This window comes from Terrapene carolina, unplaced genomic scaffold (assembly GCF_002925995.2).
Source record: "Terrapene carolina triunguis isolate 2854851 unplaced genomic scaffold, T_m_triunguis-2.0 Scaffold85, whole genome shotgun sequence".
Taxonomy (NCBI): Eukaryota; Metazoa; Chordata; order Testudines; family Emydidae; genus Terrapene; species Terrapene triunguis.
In genome coordinates, this window is record NW_020664436.1 from 16,476,543 (window position 1) to 16,490,759 (window position 14,217).

Consider the following 14,217-nt stretch of genomic DNA (forward strand, 5'->3'; position numbering starts at 1 on the left):
CCCCTCCCCCCCCCCCCCCCCGCGCTTGGCTTACTACAGGGAAGGATTTCTTTTAAGCCACAGGCAAACAGCCCAGTAGGAAGGGCCACCTCTGTCCCCTTAATTAAATTCCTATATTTCAACCAGGTTACCATGAGTGATATCACTCTCCTGAGGATTACAGAGCGAGATAAAGAACGGATGTTGCTTGAATGCCAGCAAACACCGGGACCATACGCTGCCAGGCTTTGTCATGCAATGATACCAGATTACTTGCTACTAGCATGGCGTGGTCAAGTGTCCTACCATGGAGGATGGAATAAGGCTGCACTGCCCAAAAACCTTCTGCAAAGGCTTTTGGAGTACCTCCAGGAGAGCTTCATGGAGATGTCCTTGGAGGATTTCCGCTCCATCCCCAGACACGTTAACAGACTTTTCCAGTAGCTGTACTGGCCACGAATGCGTCCCAAGTCCTCAGGGCAAATTAATCATTAAAAACGCTTGCTTTTAAACCAGGTTTTATATTTTAAAAGGTAAACTCACCTGAGGTCCCTTCCATGGGGTCATGGTCTTGGGTACTGGCTTGGGAGGCTACTTCACTCAGGCTGAGAAAAAGATCCTGGCTGTTGGGGAGAACGGAGTGCTGTGTGCTCTCCGCAAGCTCGTCCTCCTCCTTCTCCTCCTCTTTCCCGTCTGCAGAATCCTCAGGTGTGGCTGATGAGATTACCTCTGCCTCAGAATCCACGGTCAGAGGTGGGGTAGTGGTGGCGGCCCCCCCTAGAATTGCATGCAGCTCAGCGTAAAAGCAGCATGTCTGCGGCTCTGACCCGGAGCGACCGTTTGCGTCCTTTGTTTTCTGATAGGCTTGTCTGAGCTCCTTGACTTTCACGCGGCAGTGCTCTGAGTCCCTATTGTGGCCTCTCTCCATCATGCCCTTGGAGATTTTTTCAAAAGTTTTGGCATTTCGTCTTTTCGAACAAAGTTCTGCTAGCACTGAATCCTCTCCCCATATAGCGATCAGATCCAGTACCTCCCGTACGGTCCATGCTGGTGCTCTTTTTCGATTATCGGCCTGCATGTTACCTGTGCTGATGAGCTCTCTGTGGTCACCTGTGCTCTCCTGTGCTGGGCAAACAGGAAATGAAATTCAAATGTTCGCGGGGCTTTTCCTGTCTACCTGGCCAGTGCATCCGAGTTCAGATTGCTGTCCAGAGCGGTCACAATGGTGCACTGTGGGATAGCTCCCGGAGGCCAATACCATCGAATTGTGGCCACGCTAACCCTAATTCGAAATGACAATATTGATTTCGGCGCTACTCCGCTCGTCGGGGAGGAGTACAGAAATCGATTTTAAGAGCCCTTTATTTCGAAATAAATGGCTTCGTTGTGTGGACGGGTTTAGGGTTAATTCGATTTAATGCTGCTAAATTCGAATTAAACTCATAGTGTAGACCAGGCCTTGCTTAGGTCAAATGAAAACTGATTTCTCTCAGAGACGCACCTCATTAGATGTCTGCATGTGGAATGATTGATTAGATTGGGCACCTCACTGTATGTCTCCACTTTCACATTTCAGAGTAAAGTTTGTTTTACAATGTATGCATTTTGAAGATTGTCACTGAGAAGAGCACAGTCCAGGCTAATGACAAGAGGTAACATTTTCAAAAACACCTATGTGACTTAGTGGTCCAAGGCTCCTAAGTGCCTCATTCATTTCTGAAAATGGGACTTAGGCTCCAAAGTAGAGCTGAATGAATAACTGATATTTTCTGTTCAGTGGCTGAACCAAAAAATAAAATAAAATAAAATAAAAATGGTTCATTTGAACTGAAGCTGAATTTTTTTGCTTGGTTAATTTTTTTCATCAACAAAATGAAAAAAAAATTTGCCCAGATCAAACAAAACTTTTTGAATGTTAATTTGAAACATTTCATTTCAAAACAAAACATAGATTCAAAACAAAACAAACTGGTTCTTTGTGCAAATGTTGATTTGAAACATTCTGACATTTCTGAAATGTTTGTTTTTTCAGCCAAAAATATTTGCCAAATTCAACCCAAATAGTTTCCATGCTCTGAAAAATGATTTTTTTCAGCAAATTTACTATTTGCCAAATTTTTGTTGCCCGGATCTACTCCTCAATCACTTAGGTGACTTTGAAAACTTTACTCAAAGCCTCTTCTAGAATTACTTAATCTAAAATGCAGAAAGTTGCAGCAGGTATTTCAACATTTTCTGGGGAAGGCACTTAAAGAACAGAATCCCCCCATCATTTTTGTTTGTTTTGATAGTGGCTTCTCCATCCTCATCAAAACTAAATGCCAGACTTCACAGAAATGGGAGTGCGGATCACCAGGGTCAAGCTATACATGGGCGATCAGATTATTCCACGTTTCCCTGCACCTTGTGTCGTCACTTACAGCACAGCAAAGTGAGTGCCAATAGTTACCATGCTGATTTGGTAATCTTTAAATTGACACCCATGTTGTGCTGGTGTGAGAAGCTGCACAATGTACAAGCAGTGAAGAATCTGGCACACATGTTTTCGTTTGGCTGGCTCTGGTCCTGCTTGGGGATGTAAATTGTGTGTATCCCTGTAGTGGGGCGGTTACCCTGCTCCGGCCCTGAAGGGGTTAAAGCAGCAGTGTATTATCACCTAGGCCAACAAGACCTAGGCCTAGGGCGGCAAATTTGAGCACCCACGGAGAAGCACCCCTCCCTGCCCCACCTCCCTGCCCCACCTCACCTCTGCCTCCGCCTCCGCATCCTGTTTCTCTCCCCTCCCTCCCAGTGCTTGTGCTGCGAAACAGCTATTTCGCGGGGCAGGAAGGGAGCGGGGAGGAGAGGGAACGCGGCGCGCTGGGGGAAGAGGCGGGGTTGGGGCAGGGCTTTGGGGAAGGGGTTGGAATGGGGGCGGGGAAAGGGTGGAGTCGAGGTGGGGCTGGGGCAGGCGGGCGGCAATTATTTCAGGGCCTAGGGGCGGCAAAATCATTAATCCGCCACTGGGTTAAAGGCTAGGCTGATTGGGCAAACAGCCACAGCTGGCCCTATAAAAGGGCTGTGAGGCAGCAGCTCAGACAGACTCTCTCTAGTGGTGGAGAGAGAAGGACTTGGCTGCCTGGGAGGTGAGCTGGGTGCCTGAGGTAGAGCAGGGCTGGGGAAAGGCAAAGGAGCGGGGGAGCTCCAGCCTAGAAATTCCCCAGGCTGCAGGCCTGGCTAAAGGCCCAAAGCAGGTACTGGGGTTGCAGAGGTGCAGCCCAGGGTTAGGAAAGGCAGCAGGTCCAAACCCCCCTTGCTGATGATGAGTAGTTTATAGACTGCAGTCTGCCCCAGTGAGCGGGGGCTAGACGATGACTGGCAGTCGCCACTGAGGCAAGGTAGGGATAGAGGGTTGGGGGTTCCCCTGGGAGGGGAGACCCAGAAACTGCAGGAGTATTGCAGAGGGCAGACCACGAGGGAAGGGGCACCGGGGTCTGGGAGGGACATGGGGGCCTGCGGCAAGGGGGGCATCAGCCAGCAGAGGGCGCTCCGGAGCTGGAGTGCTAATTCCCGAGACAACCTGCAGGAGGTGCCGTCCCGGTGAGTCGTTGCTTCGCTACAGTCCCCTATGCCTTCTTGTTGCTGTGTCCTATCAGCACAAGATGAGGCTGTGACAGATATGACAAACACAGGCATAACTTGAGGCTATTGTATCCACTCTATAAATGTTATCTGTATCTTAGGGTATGTCTACACTACGAGAGTAGTTCGATTTTAGTTAAATCGAATATGTGCAATCGATATTAGAAAGTCGAACGTGTGTGTCTACACTAAGGACAGTAATTCGACTTTGTCAGTCCACACTACCAGGGAAAGCGTCGACATTGGAAGCAGTGCACTGTGGGCAGCTATCCCACAGTTCCCGCAGTCCCCGCTGCCCATTGGAATTCTGGGTCGAGCCCCCAATGCCTTCTGGGTAAAAAAATGTGGCGAGGGTGCTTTTGGGTAACTGTCGTCATCCGTCAGTCACTACCGCCCTGCCTCCCTCCCTGAAAGCGCCGGCGGGAAATCAGTTCGCGCACTTTTTGATCAGTGACAGCGCGGACGCCACAGCACTGCGATCATGGATCCCGCTGCGACCATCGCTGCAGTTGTGGCCGTTCTCAACACCTCGCAGCTTATCATACACCTTTCCCTGAGGCAGATGCAGAGAAATCAGGCGAGGAGGCTACGGCACCGCCGTGAGGGCCTGAAGTCGGAGAGTAGCACAGAGCTGTCAGAAACCACGAGCCCCAGCGCCCAGGACATCACGGTGGCAATGGGGCATGTGGATTTTGTTGAACGGCGATTCTGGGCCCGGGAAACAAGCACGGACTGGTGGGACCGCATAGTGCTTCAGGTCTGGGATGAATCCCAGTGGCTGCGAAACTTTCGCATGCGGAAGGGGACTTTCCTGGAACTTTGTGACTTGCTGTCCCCTGCCCTGAAGCGCAAGGACACCCGCATGCGAGCAGCCCTGACTGTCCAGAAGCGAGTGGCCATAGCCCTCTGGAAGCTTGCAACGCCGGACAGCTACCGGTCAGTCGCGAACCACTTTGGCGTGGGCAAATCTACCGTGGGGGTTGTTGTCATGCAAGTAGCCAAGGCAATCGTCAAGGTACTGCTGTCAAAGGTAGTGACCCTGGGAAACGCGCAGGCCATCATAGATGGCTTCGCCGCGATGGGATTCCCAAACTGCGGTGGGGCTATAGATGGGACTCACATCCCTATCCTGGGACCGGGCCACCAGGCCAGCCAGTACATCAATAGAAAGGGCTACTTTTCAATGGTGCTGCAAGCACTGGTGGACCATCGGGGACGGTTTACAAACATCTACGTCGGATGGCCGGGCAAGGTTCATGACGCTCGCGTGTTCAGGAACTCTGGTCTGTTTAGACGGCTGCAGGAAGGTATTTACTTCCCGGACCACAAGATAACTGTTGGGGATGTGGAGATGCCTACAGTGATCCTCGGGGACCCAGCCTACCCGCTAATGCCCTGGCTCATGAAGCCCTATACTGGCGCCCTGGACACTGAAAAAGAACTCTTCAACTACCGGCTGAGCAAGTGCAGAATGGTGGTGGAGTGTGCTTTTGGCCGTCTCAAGGGGAGATGGAGAAGCTTACTGACTCGCTGTGATCTCAGCGAAACCAATATCCCCATTGTTATTGCAGCTTGCTGTGTGCTCCACAATCTCTGTGAGAGCAAGGGGGAGACCTTTATGGCGGGGTGGGAGGTTGAGGCAAATAGCCTGGCTGCTGATTACGCCCAGCCAGACAGCCGGGCGATTAGAAGAGCCCAGCGGGACGCGCTGTGCATCCGGGAGGCTTTGAAAGCCAGTTTCAAGGCTGAGCAGGGTACCCAGTGACTTTTAAGTTTGTGGACACAGAAGCAGAACTTGCCCCCGTTTCTTTACCCAGTTGCCGTCGACTATCCTCTCCAATTACATACCCCCTTCACCCCCTTCCCAAAAAATAAAATCTGTTCTGTTTTGTTAATGGACACCGTTGTCTTTCTTACTGTTTTCGCGGGAATGTTTTAAACCTGGGACGCAGACTGTGGCGGGGGTCGGGTTTAGGGTTGTGATGCAAATGATGCTTCTAAACTCCAGGAATGACAGGCTCCGCGGTGGTGGACTGGTTGTTTCAACGGAGCCTGCCAGCCCTCCTGGCCGGGACTGCGTGTATGTGTCGGCTATGTGACTGTCTTGCAGGGGGAGGAGGGTTACAGATCCCCTGCTGCGCGGCTCTGTGATCCAGGGTAAGGACCGCTGCATAAGATCTGTAACTGCCCTCCCCCGCCACCAAGTCACAGAGCAACACCACCGCCCCCACCACACAGAACATGAAAACCACCTCCCAGACTGACCAGGATAACTAGTCACTGCACTGTATATGTGCCCTGCTGCTGCATCTGCCCCCTGCTAAAGGTGACTGTCCTGTCCAATGACCAAGCCCCTTCCCCCCCCTTCAGACAGACTCCCCTCCAAAAGAAGAGGATGGAAACAGAAATGAACAGAAACGTATTCTTTATTAACAACCGCACATGGAACGGGGGCGTGAAACTTGGACGGGGTCTTGTGTGAGGCGGGTAGGAAAGGACTTTTCAAATTTTGGGGAATGAGAGCCTTCTAGTGGTAGAGCAGTCCGCAGGGGTGGAGTGAAATTTTTCACGGCCCCTTCCACCCCTCCGTGTTTGGACTTTGGGTGAGGGGGGTATGGGACTTGGTGGCGGGGCAGGGCAGTTACAGAGAGACTGCAGCGGGGCTCTCTCCTCCTGCCTCCGGTCCTGCAGAACATCCACAAGGCGGCGGAGCGTGTCCGTTTGCTCCCTCATTAGTCCAAGCAGCGTTTGAGTAGCCTGCCTGTCCTCCTGTCGCCACCTCTCCTCCCGTTCAATGTTTGCCCGGTGCATTTGGGACAAGTTCTCCCTCCACTGTGTCTGCTGGGCTGCCTGTGCTCGGGAGCATGCCATTAGTTCAGCAAACATGTCTTCCCGTGTCCTCTTCTTCCTCCTCCTAATGTGCGCTAGCCTCTGGGCAGATGTGGCTGTGGGAATTGGAAAAAGGGAGTGAATTCCTGAGACAGAGCAATGTATCTGTGAACAGAGAACATAGTCTTTCTCTGTGAACAAGACCATGCAGAGCACCTATCACACGCGCACTGAGGACAAGGTCGAATTTTCGGCCCTCGCCTACAGTGCCTGCGGTCTTGCTGTGGCGAGCTGAGGAGCAGGGCTGGACACCGGACTTTGTCTAGCTGGCAAACATGGTAAGCCGTAGACTTGTGGCCGCTTAAAACTTTAAGAGTGGCACTGGCCTCCTTTCACATAGAAAGCAATGCGAGTCTCTGCTGGCAGCAATCCTGCAAGCATGAACTCTGGCCCTGTCCCACCCCCTCGCGGCTGTAAACCGCGTGGCTGTAAACCGGCGGTTGCAGTTCTGTAAAGGGACGGGCAAGCAGTCCCAATACTAACTTTCCCCTACCTAATTCACAGCAGGGAGTCATGCCAGACATCACCCTCCTGAAGGTCTCGGAGAGCCAGAAGGAGAAGATGCTCCGGGACAGCCTGCAGAAACCGGGGCCATTTGCTGCAATGCTCTGCAAGGCCATGATCCCGGAGTACCTGCTGGCGTTGTGGCAGGGAAACGTGTCCTACCACGGGGGGCCTAATAAGCTCTCCCTGCCCAGGAACCTGCTCATGAGGCTGGAAAAACACCTGCAGGAGGCGTATGAGGAGTTCTCCCCGGAGGATCTCGCCTCTATCCCCGGTTACATTGACCAGTTCTTGGCTTAGGTGCCCTTGGAGGGACAAATGACTGCAGGGTTTTGGGCACTATAATCATGAAGCGGACATTGTGAAATTTTTTGAAAATGGTTCGGACTACATATTGAGGCGCCCAAAGACAGACTAATCATGATACACTTTGCACAGATTCCCCTTTTGTTTGACTTTCCTGTTTACATGTTTTGAAGCACTTTACCCACTGTTAATATTTTAAATCTTCCTGTTTTGTTGTAAATAAATGTTTACATGTTTTAAAGCACTTTAGCTACTGTTAATATTTTAAATATGCCAGTTATGTTGTAAATAAATGTTTAGATATTTAAAACACTTACTGCTTGATCCTTCCCCTGAATCTGTGTCTGGGGTAACGGCGGGGGACGGTTGGTAGGGGATCTCTGTTAGGGTGATGAAGAGCTCCTGGCTGTCGGGGAAATCAGCGGTGCCAGCGCTGTCGACTGCCTCGTCCTCCTCATCTCCTTCTTCATCTTCCCCGTCCACTAACATGTTGGAGGAACCGGCCGCGGACAATATCCCATCCTCAGAGTCCACGGTCAGGGGTGGGGTAGTGGTGGCGGCCGCACCTAGGATGGAATGCAGTGCCTCGTAGAAACGGGATGTGTGGGGCTGGGATCCAGAGCGTCCGTTTGCCTCTTTGGTCTTCTGGTAGCCTTGTCTCAGCTCCTTGATTTTCACGCGGCACTGCGTTGCATCCCGGCTGTAGCCTCTCTCTGCCATGGCTTTAGAGATCTTCTCATAGGTCTTTGCATTCCGTCTTTTGGAGCGCAGCTCGGAAAGCACGGACTCATCTCCCCACACAGCGATGAGATCCAAGACTTCCCGATCCGTCCATGCTGGGGCCCTCTTTCTATTGGATTGCACGGCCATCTCTGCTGGAGAGCTCTGCATCGTTGCCACTGCTGCTGAGCTCGCCACGGTGTCCAAACAGAAACTGCGCTTCAAACTGCCCAGACAGGAAAAGGAATTCAAATTTTCCCGGGGTGTGGCTGGTCAGAGCATCCGAGCTCGGACTGCTGTCCAGAGCGTCAACAGAGTGGTGCACTGTGGGATAGCTCCCGGAGCTATTAGCGTCGATTTCCATCCACACCTAGCCTAATTCGATATGGCCATTTCGAATTTAGCGCTACTCCTCTCGTTGGGGAGGATTACAGAAATCGATTTAAAGAGAGCTCTATGTCGAACTAAATGGCTTCCTGGTGTGGACGGGTGCAGGGTTAATTCGATATAACGGCGCTAAATTCGACATAAAAGCCTAGTGTAGACCAGGCCTTAGCGACAGGGCTCATAGGCTGCTGGTTGGGAAGGGTTACAAAGCTCCACCCAGCAACTAAAATCCATATGATATTAGTATACAATCCCTTTCTAATTCCTGGTAAGCTCTTTTGAAGCCCATGCTCTTCAGTGTAATTTGTTCCTGATCCCGAATTAAGTACGCTGCCCTGAAGAACCTGTCATTAAAGAGCTTTCTTCCTAGTTGTCCAGAGAACCTTCTGTATCTTCCAGTATCACTTCGCTCCCCTGCTCTCATAAAAGCTACTCTTCTTGCAAAGAATCCCCTGAAGAAACAAATTGTGCAGGATTCAGGGTCAAGGCCACATACCCGGTTTTCTACGTGCTAGACACGACTGTCTCGTCCCAGCTACCATCTTCGTTTTCTTAATGATGAGTTTGCAGATACCAGCATAGAAAGGAAGTGCTCATACTAAAAGAGAGCTACCTTGTTTCACATCAAAGAGCTACAGAGTATCTGGTGCTTTCTTCTTCCCACCATGCTTTAATCAGTTCATGTTCATGAACCTCTTGTTACTTCTAAGGGAGGTATTCTACTACTACCACCACCTGCATTGATTGTGCACCTTTCTTACAGAGATCTTAAAACAACATCTTACTGACATTTATTAAGCCCCCTAGTGCTTCTGTGAGGTAATCAATTAATATTATACATATTTTACTGATGGATACTTTAACACAGGATACACAAAGGCAGAGACAACAAATTACATCTACCTTCAAACATGGTTATTTGCTCCTCTAAAATTAATTTTAATATAGTGCCTACTGAGACTACTGTTAACATATGTTATATTTGTCATCCTTAAGGCATCCCAAAGTGAAAAAAGCTTCAGTTGTCTATGATTGACTTTGAAGATTTTCTTCAGGGCACAATGAATGTTCCTATTTCAGGGAATAATAAGACCTACACGTTCAACAGTCTCACAGCAAAATAAAAGCATGATTTTGATAAATACAAATCTCCATGCAGAAATCAAACATTTTATGTGCATGACAAAATATCCATTCTTCCTATTAAAAAGGACATATGCAAATTCTATTAGAGAGATTTGCATCCAACCATGCCGAGTGCTATGAAATAAATACATTTGTGTTTAGGCTTTGTTGTTAAGAGAAGAGAGACTCTTGATAAATCAACAGTGGTAGCACAGGGCTTCGGTTTACTGAAGTTTGCACTATGTTAACAAAATAGACACTGATCATTAATTTCCACAACTCACGTAGATTCAAATCCTGCAGTCCTAATTCAGGCAAAACTCCCATTGAAGAGAATGAGTCACAACAAAAGTGCTGGTAGGATGTACTGTTCAGTACTGACCTTAATCTAAGGCTCCTGTCATGCTGTATTCATTAGAAGTGTGGGCTTGAAATGTGCCAGCAATTCAAAAGAAAAATATGGTATTGAAACTCCCACTGTAGCTTCTGTGACAGTTCAGCTGTCAAAAGTTGGAATTCTACCCATTCATGTTGTTTGGGAGATTTAATTGTGCCTTTCAGAACATTCAAATGTTTTAATTGCTTTTAAATTTAGTCTTCGCTCTGAATTTCCTGGGTTTCTAATAGGTGCTGTGGTTTACAACAGCATTCTTTTACAGTGTTTTACCCTTAAATGTACCTGCAACATTAACCCCTGCTTAACCAAGCTGTATTTAGGACTATACAGATTAACCTGGACCCTTCTTCCTCTTCCATATGCCACGCATAGGCTGTGAAGTTCAAAAGTTGCACAGCAATCAGATTCTGAGACCCTTACTCGCTTTGAATAGTCCCTATGAAATTGGTGGAATTATTTGTGGAGGGAGGTGCCCTCAATAGGCTTAAAGATGTCAGAATTGGACCCATAATGTGTAGTTTTGCAGTGTCTGATTAGAGATGGTAAGCTTCCCCTGCTGACAGACTACTAGTGGGGTGACAATATGTTCATGACTCTCTACTTATTGATCACAATTAGCTTTCTTTCCTTTATTTCTCCTTACAGGAATTGTTTCCATCATGACCCTTACCGTTCTTGCCTACGAGCGCTACATTCGAGTCGTTCATGCAAAAGTGATTGATTTCTCTTGGTCCTGGAGGGCCATCACCTACATCTGGTTGTACTCGTTAGCTTGGACAGGAGCGCCCCTTCTAGGCTGGAACAGATATACACTGGAGATACATGGACTGGGTTGTTCAGTGGACTGGCGGTCAAAAAACCCCCGTGATGCCTCCTTTGTGCTCTTTTTCTTTCTTGGTTGCCTAGTGGCACCTGTGGGGATCATGGCCTATTGCTATGGCCATATTCTATATACAATAAGAATGGTGAGTTGAAACAAGCAAGCAGCATATGCAATGAATAATTTCAATGAAAAGGTAAATGAGTAATTGGTCTCGGAGATGTACATAGTCCCCAAGGTTTTATTGATAAGATATCCTATAGAAAAGTTAATGTACATAAAGGGTGGGATTTTCATGCCAAATTTCCATTCATTTTAATGGGAATTTGGTACCTAAATCCCTTTGGCAACTTTGACAATTTCAGCCTAGAGTACAGTGCTCCTTATCTCATGTAATATCTTTACTTTCCATTAATGTGCCTCATTTTTTCCTGTTCCCTTTCATGAAAAGCAGAATCTCATTTTGAATGCTATTAGAAAAATTATCTAGAGATAAAAGATACTTCTGACATGGGAGGGGAGTGTATTGAGATAAAAAAGTCTCATGAGACTCTAAAAAGAATCCTACAATACAAATTTGATAAAGCAATAACATAAAATATTAATGCTAGCATTGATTGGAACAATAGGAATTTCCCTTTGACAACTTATTGTTCAGTAATGCTAGAGACCTGGGGTACGTATGCATTGTTTTTATATCCAGTGCATCCTTTTTACTTTGTGAGCCATCAGTCTTTTGAGGCAATAGCCCACACACTTCTTCTTTGTAAAACGCAGTTACTATCAGGGATGTTTGTTCAGATAATATTCTACATGTAGGTCATCAGTTCTAATTCAGTCCAAATCTGCAGTAATTAGAAATTGTTATTGTTTGAGTTTGGTAGTCTCAGTCCAGTTTACAGTGGACCAGCATCTATATCAAACAACTATAATTGATAGTAATTAGGGAGATACGAGTGTGACACACGTACTTCTCCTCTCCTGAAAGTCATTCAGCTAATGCTGAGAGCTGAAGTGGCATAGAGAATGAACTATCATCTCCTCTCAAGAAGTGGTGCCACCATGTTAGGATTATAAATCAATTGGCAGGGCAGCATGGAGAATCTTGTACAGTAGAACCTCTGTTACAGACACCTCAGGAATGGAGGTTGTCCATAACTGAAATGTTCTGTAATTCTGAACAAGAGGTTACGGATTTCAACCACGGGGAAGGGGGATGTTGGGGCTGCAACTGCAGGGAAGTGGGGGAAAGGGAGTCAGGGCTTCTGATCCTTGGTTCCCAACAGAGGGCTCAGGGCTTCTGCCCCATGGGAGTACTAGGGCACAGGGCTTTAGACCTGGGGGCTGTAGAGGCTTGAGGGTCTCCACGGCTCCGTTCCCAGCTTCAGCAGGTGCGGGGGCTAGTTATGGGGCAAGCACTGGGGCTGAAACTGGCACCCCCCTCATAACTAAAGCCCTGAGCCCTGGTGCCCCACGTGGGGCTGAAGCCAACAATGGAGCTGCAGGACTGAAGTGCTGAGCCCTGGAGTCCCCAGCGGGGCTGAAGCCGGGAGTGGAGCCATGAGGCTGAAGCTCTAAGCCCGAGTGCTCCCCCTGGTCTAAAGCCCTGAGTCATGGTGCTCCTGAGGTCAGAAGCCCAGAGTCACCCCCGCCCAGAGCCTGGGATTCCTCCCCCCTCCCTCCATGGGTGCAGTCCCAACCCCCCTTGACTGAAGCCCAGAACCCCAGGGCTAAAGCCCAGAGGCAATACAGTATTTGCTGGAGTGGGGTTGTCTGTGCTGCTGCCTGATTGATTACTTCCAGTTCCACAGGGTGTCCTGTTGACTGGTAAGTCCGTAACTCTGATGTTCAGATCTTTGAGGTTCTACTGTACTGGCAATTCTCATATTCATACAAAATTTGAGGGAAAAAAACATCAGCCAGAGACTAGAAACTTTCTATGTTAATGGATGGGTGCATGTTAGTTTCCTAAAATACTTTCATTTGAATGAAGAAAAAGTAATCTGAGGTCATTTGATATGTCATTCATTTTCCTGTATCTCCACAAAATATATCTGCACCTTATTTACTACACATCCTAAATGAGCAGGAAACACACCTGTTCAGTTGCAAAAGAACTAGAGTGTCTTGAAATGGGATTAATAGTCTCTGCTCCTAAAAAAAACTATAGGCTAGGGAATTGAGAATTAACAAAAACTAAAAAATTAAAAGCTATTTGTTGCATTTGTTTTCAGCCTTTTCCCTTTTTCCCCCCTGCAGCTTCGCTGTGTTGAAGATTTTCAGACCATTCAAGTGATCAAACTCCTAAGATATGAAAAGAAAGTGGCTAAAATGTGTTTTTTAATGATCTCCACATTCCTTATCTGTTGGATGCCTTATGCAGTGGTCTCCCTTTTAGTAGCTTCTGGCTACGGCAACCTTGTAACTCCAACAGTGGCTATTATCCCATCTTTCTTTGCCAAATCAAGCACTGCATATAATCCAGTCATCTACATCTTCATGAGCAGAAAGGTAGGTTAATCATAAACTTACGTACCTGAGCAGTCAAAGGAAGCATATGGCACAGCTGTGAGGATTATACTGGATGTGGAGTCCAGTTTTCAAACTTGAACACTTAAATTAAGGGCAGTTAATCACGCTCATTAGCAAAAGGGTCAGAAATTGGCACTGAGGTGTCCAAATACCAGAAGGAATCAAAGCACCCGAGCACACAAATATGGAATTATTACACCACATCTTCCCCATGGCAACACTGGCAAACAGAGCGAAAACCAGACTCTTCCATTCCTCTGTTATTTGCTGCTGCTTCTATCCCAAATATGGAAACAGATATCCAAACTTTAGGTGTCCAAGTTTGAAAGTGTTTAGCCCAATATGTCCTTTAAAGCAGATCAGACTGGAAACGTATCCAAACTGCACCCTTATTGCACCCAGAACTTTGGTGATTCAGAGGAAGATCAACCCAGACCAGAAGCATCCCAGAACTACAGCACATCTTTAATTTAGAACTGCTATAGCAATCTAGGATTTTAGCATCCTCTGCTTTACTGTCAAGTATCAGAGGGATAGTCGTGTTAGTCTGGATCTGTAAAAGCAGCAAAGAGTCCTGTGGCACCTTATAAACTAACAGACGTATTGGAGCATGAGCTTTCGTGAGTGAATACCCACTTCGTTGGATGCATGTAGTGGAAATTTCACCCACGAACAGGGCCGGTGCTACCATGTAGGCAAACTAGGTGGTTGCCTAGGGCGCCAACATTTGGGGGCGCCAAAAAGCGGTGCCCCCAATTTTTTTTTTTACAGCGTTCCTACGCCCCCTCCCCAAGTGCACGATCGCCGCTCCACTTCTCCCGCCTCCCAGGTTTGCGGCGCCAATCAGCTGTTTGGCGCCGCAAGCCTGGGAAGGGAGGAGAATTAGAGCGGGGGCGGCGTGCTCGGGGAGGAGGCGGAGCAGAGGTGAGCTGGGGTG

General features: G+C 48.1%; 1 protein-coding gene across 1 annotated transcript in view; it reads left to right on the top strand.

Moving 5' to 3' along the window:
* OPN3 (opsin 3) overlaps positions 1–14,217 on the top strand; it is a 41,193-nt gene that overhangs the window by 20,879 nt on the left and 6,097 nt on the right. The window contains exons 2-3 of the mRNA XM_024203557.2: positions 10,574–10,893; positions 13,008–13,259. Of these exons, the coding sequence (XP_024059325.1) occupies positions 10,574–10,893; positions 13,008–13,259 (572 nt within the window). The remainder of the gene's footprint in view (positions 1–10,573; positions 10,894–13,007; positions 13,260–14,217) is intronic.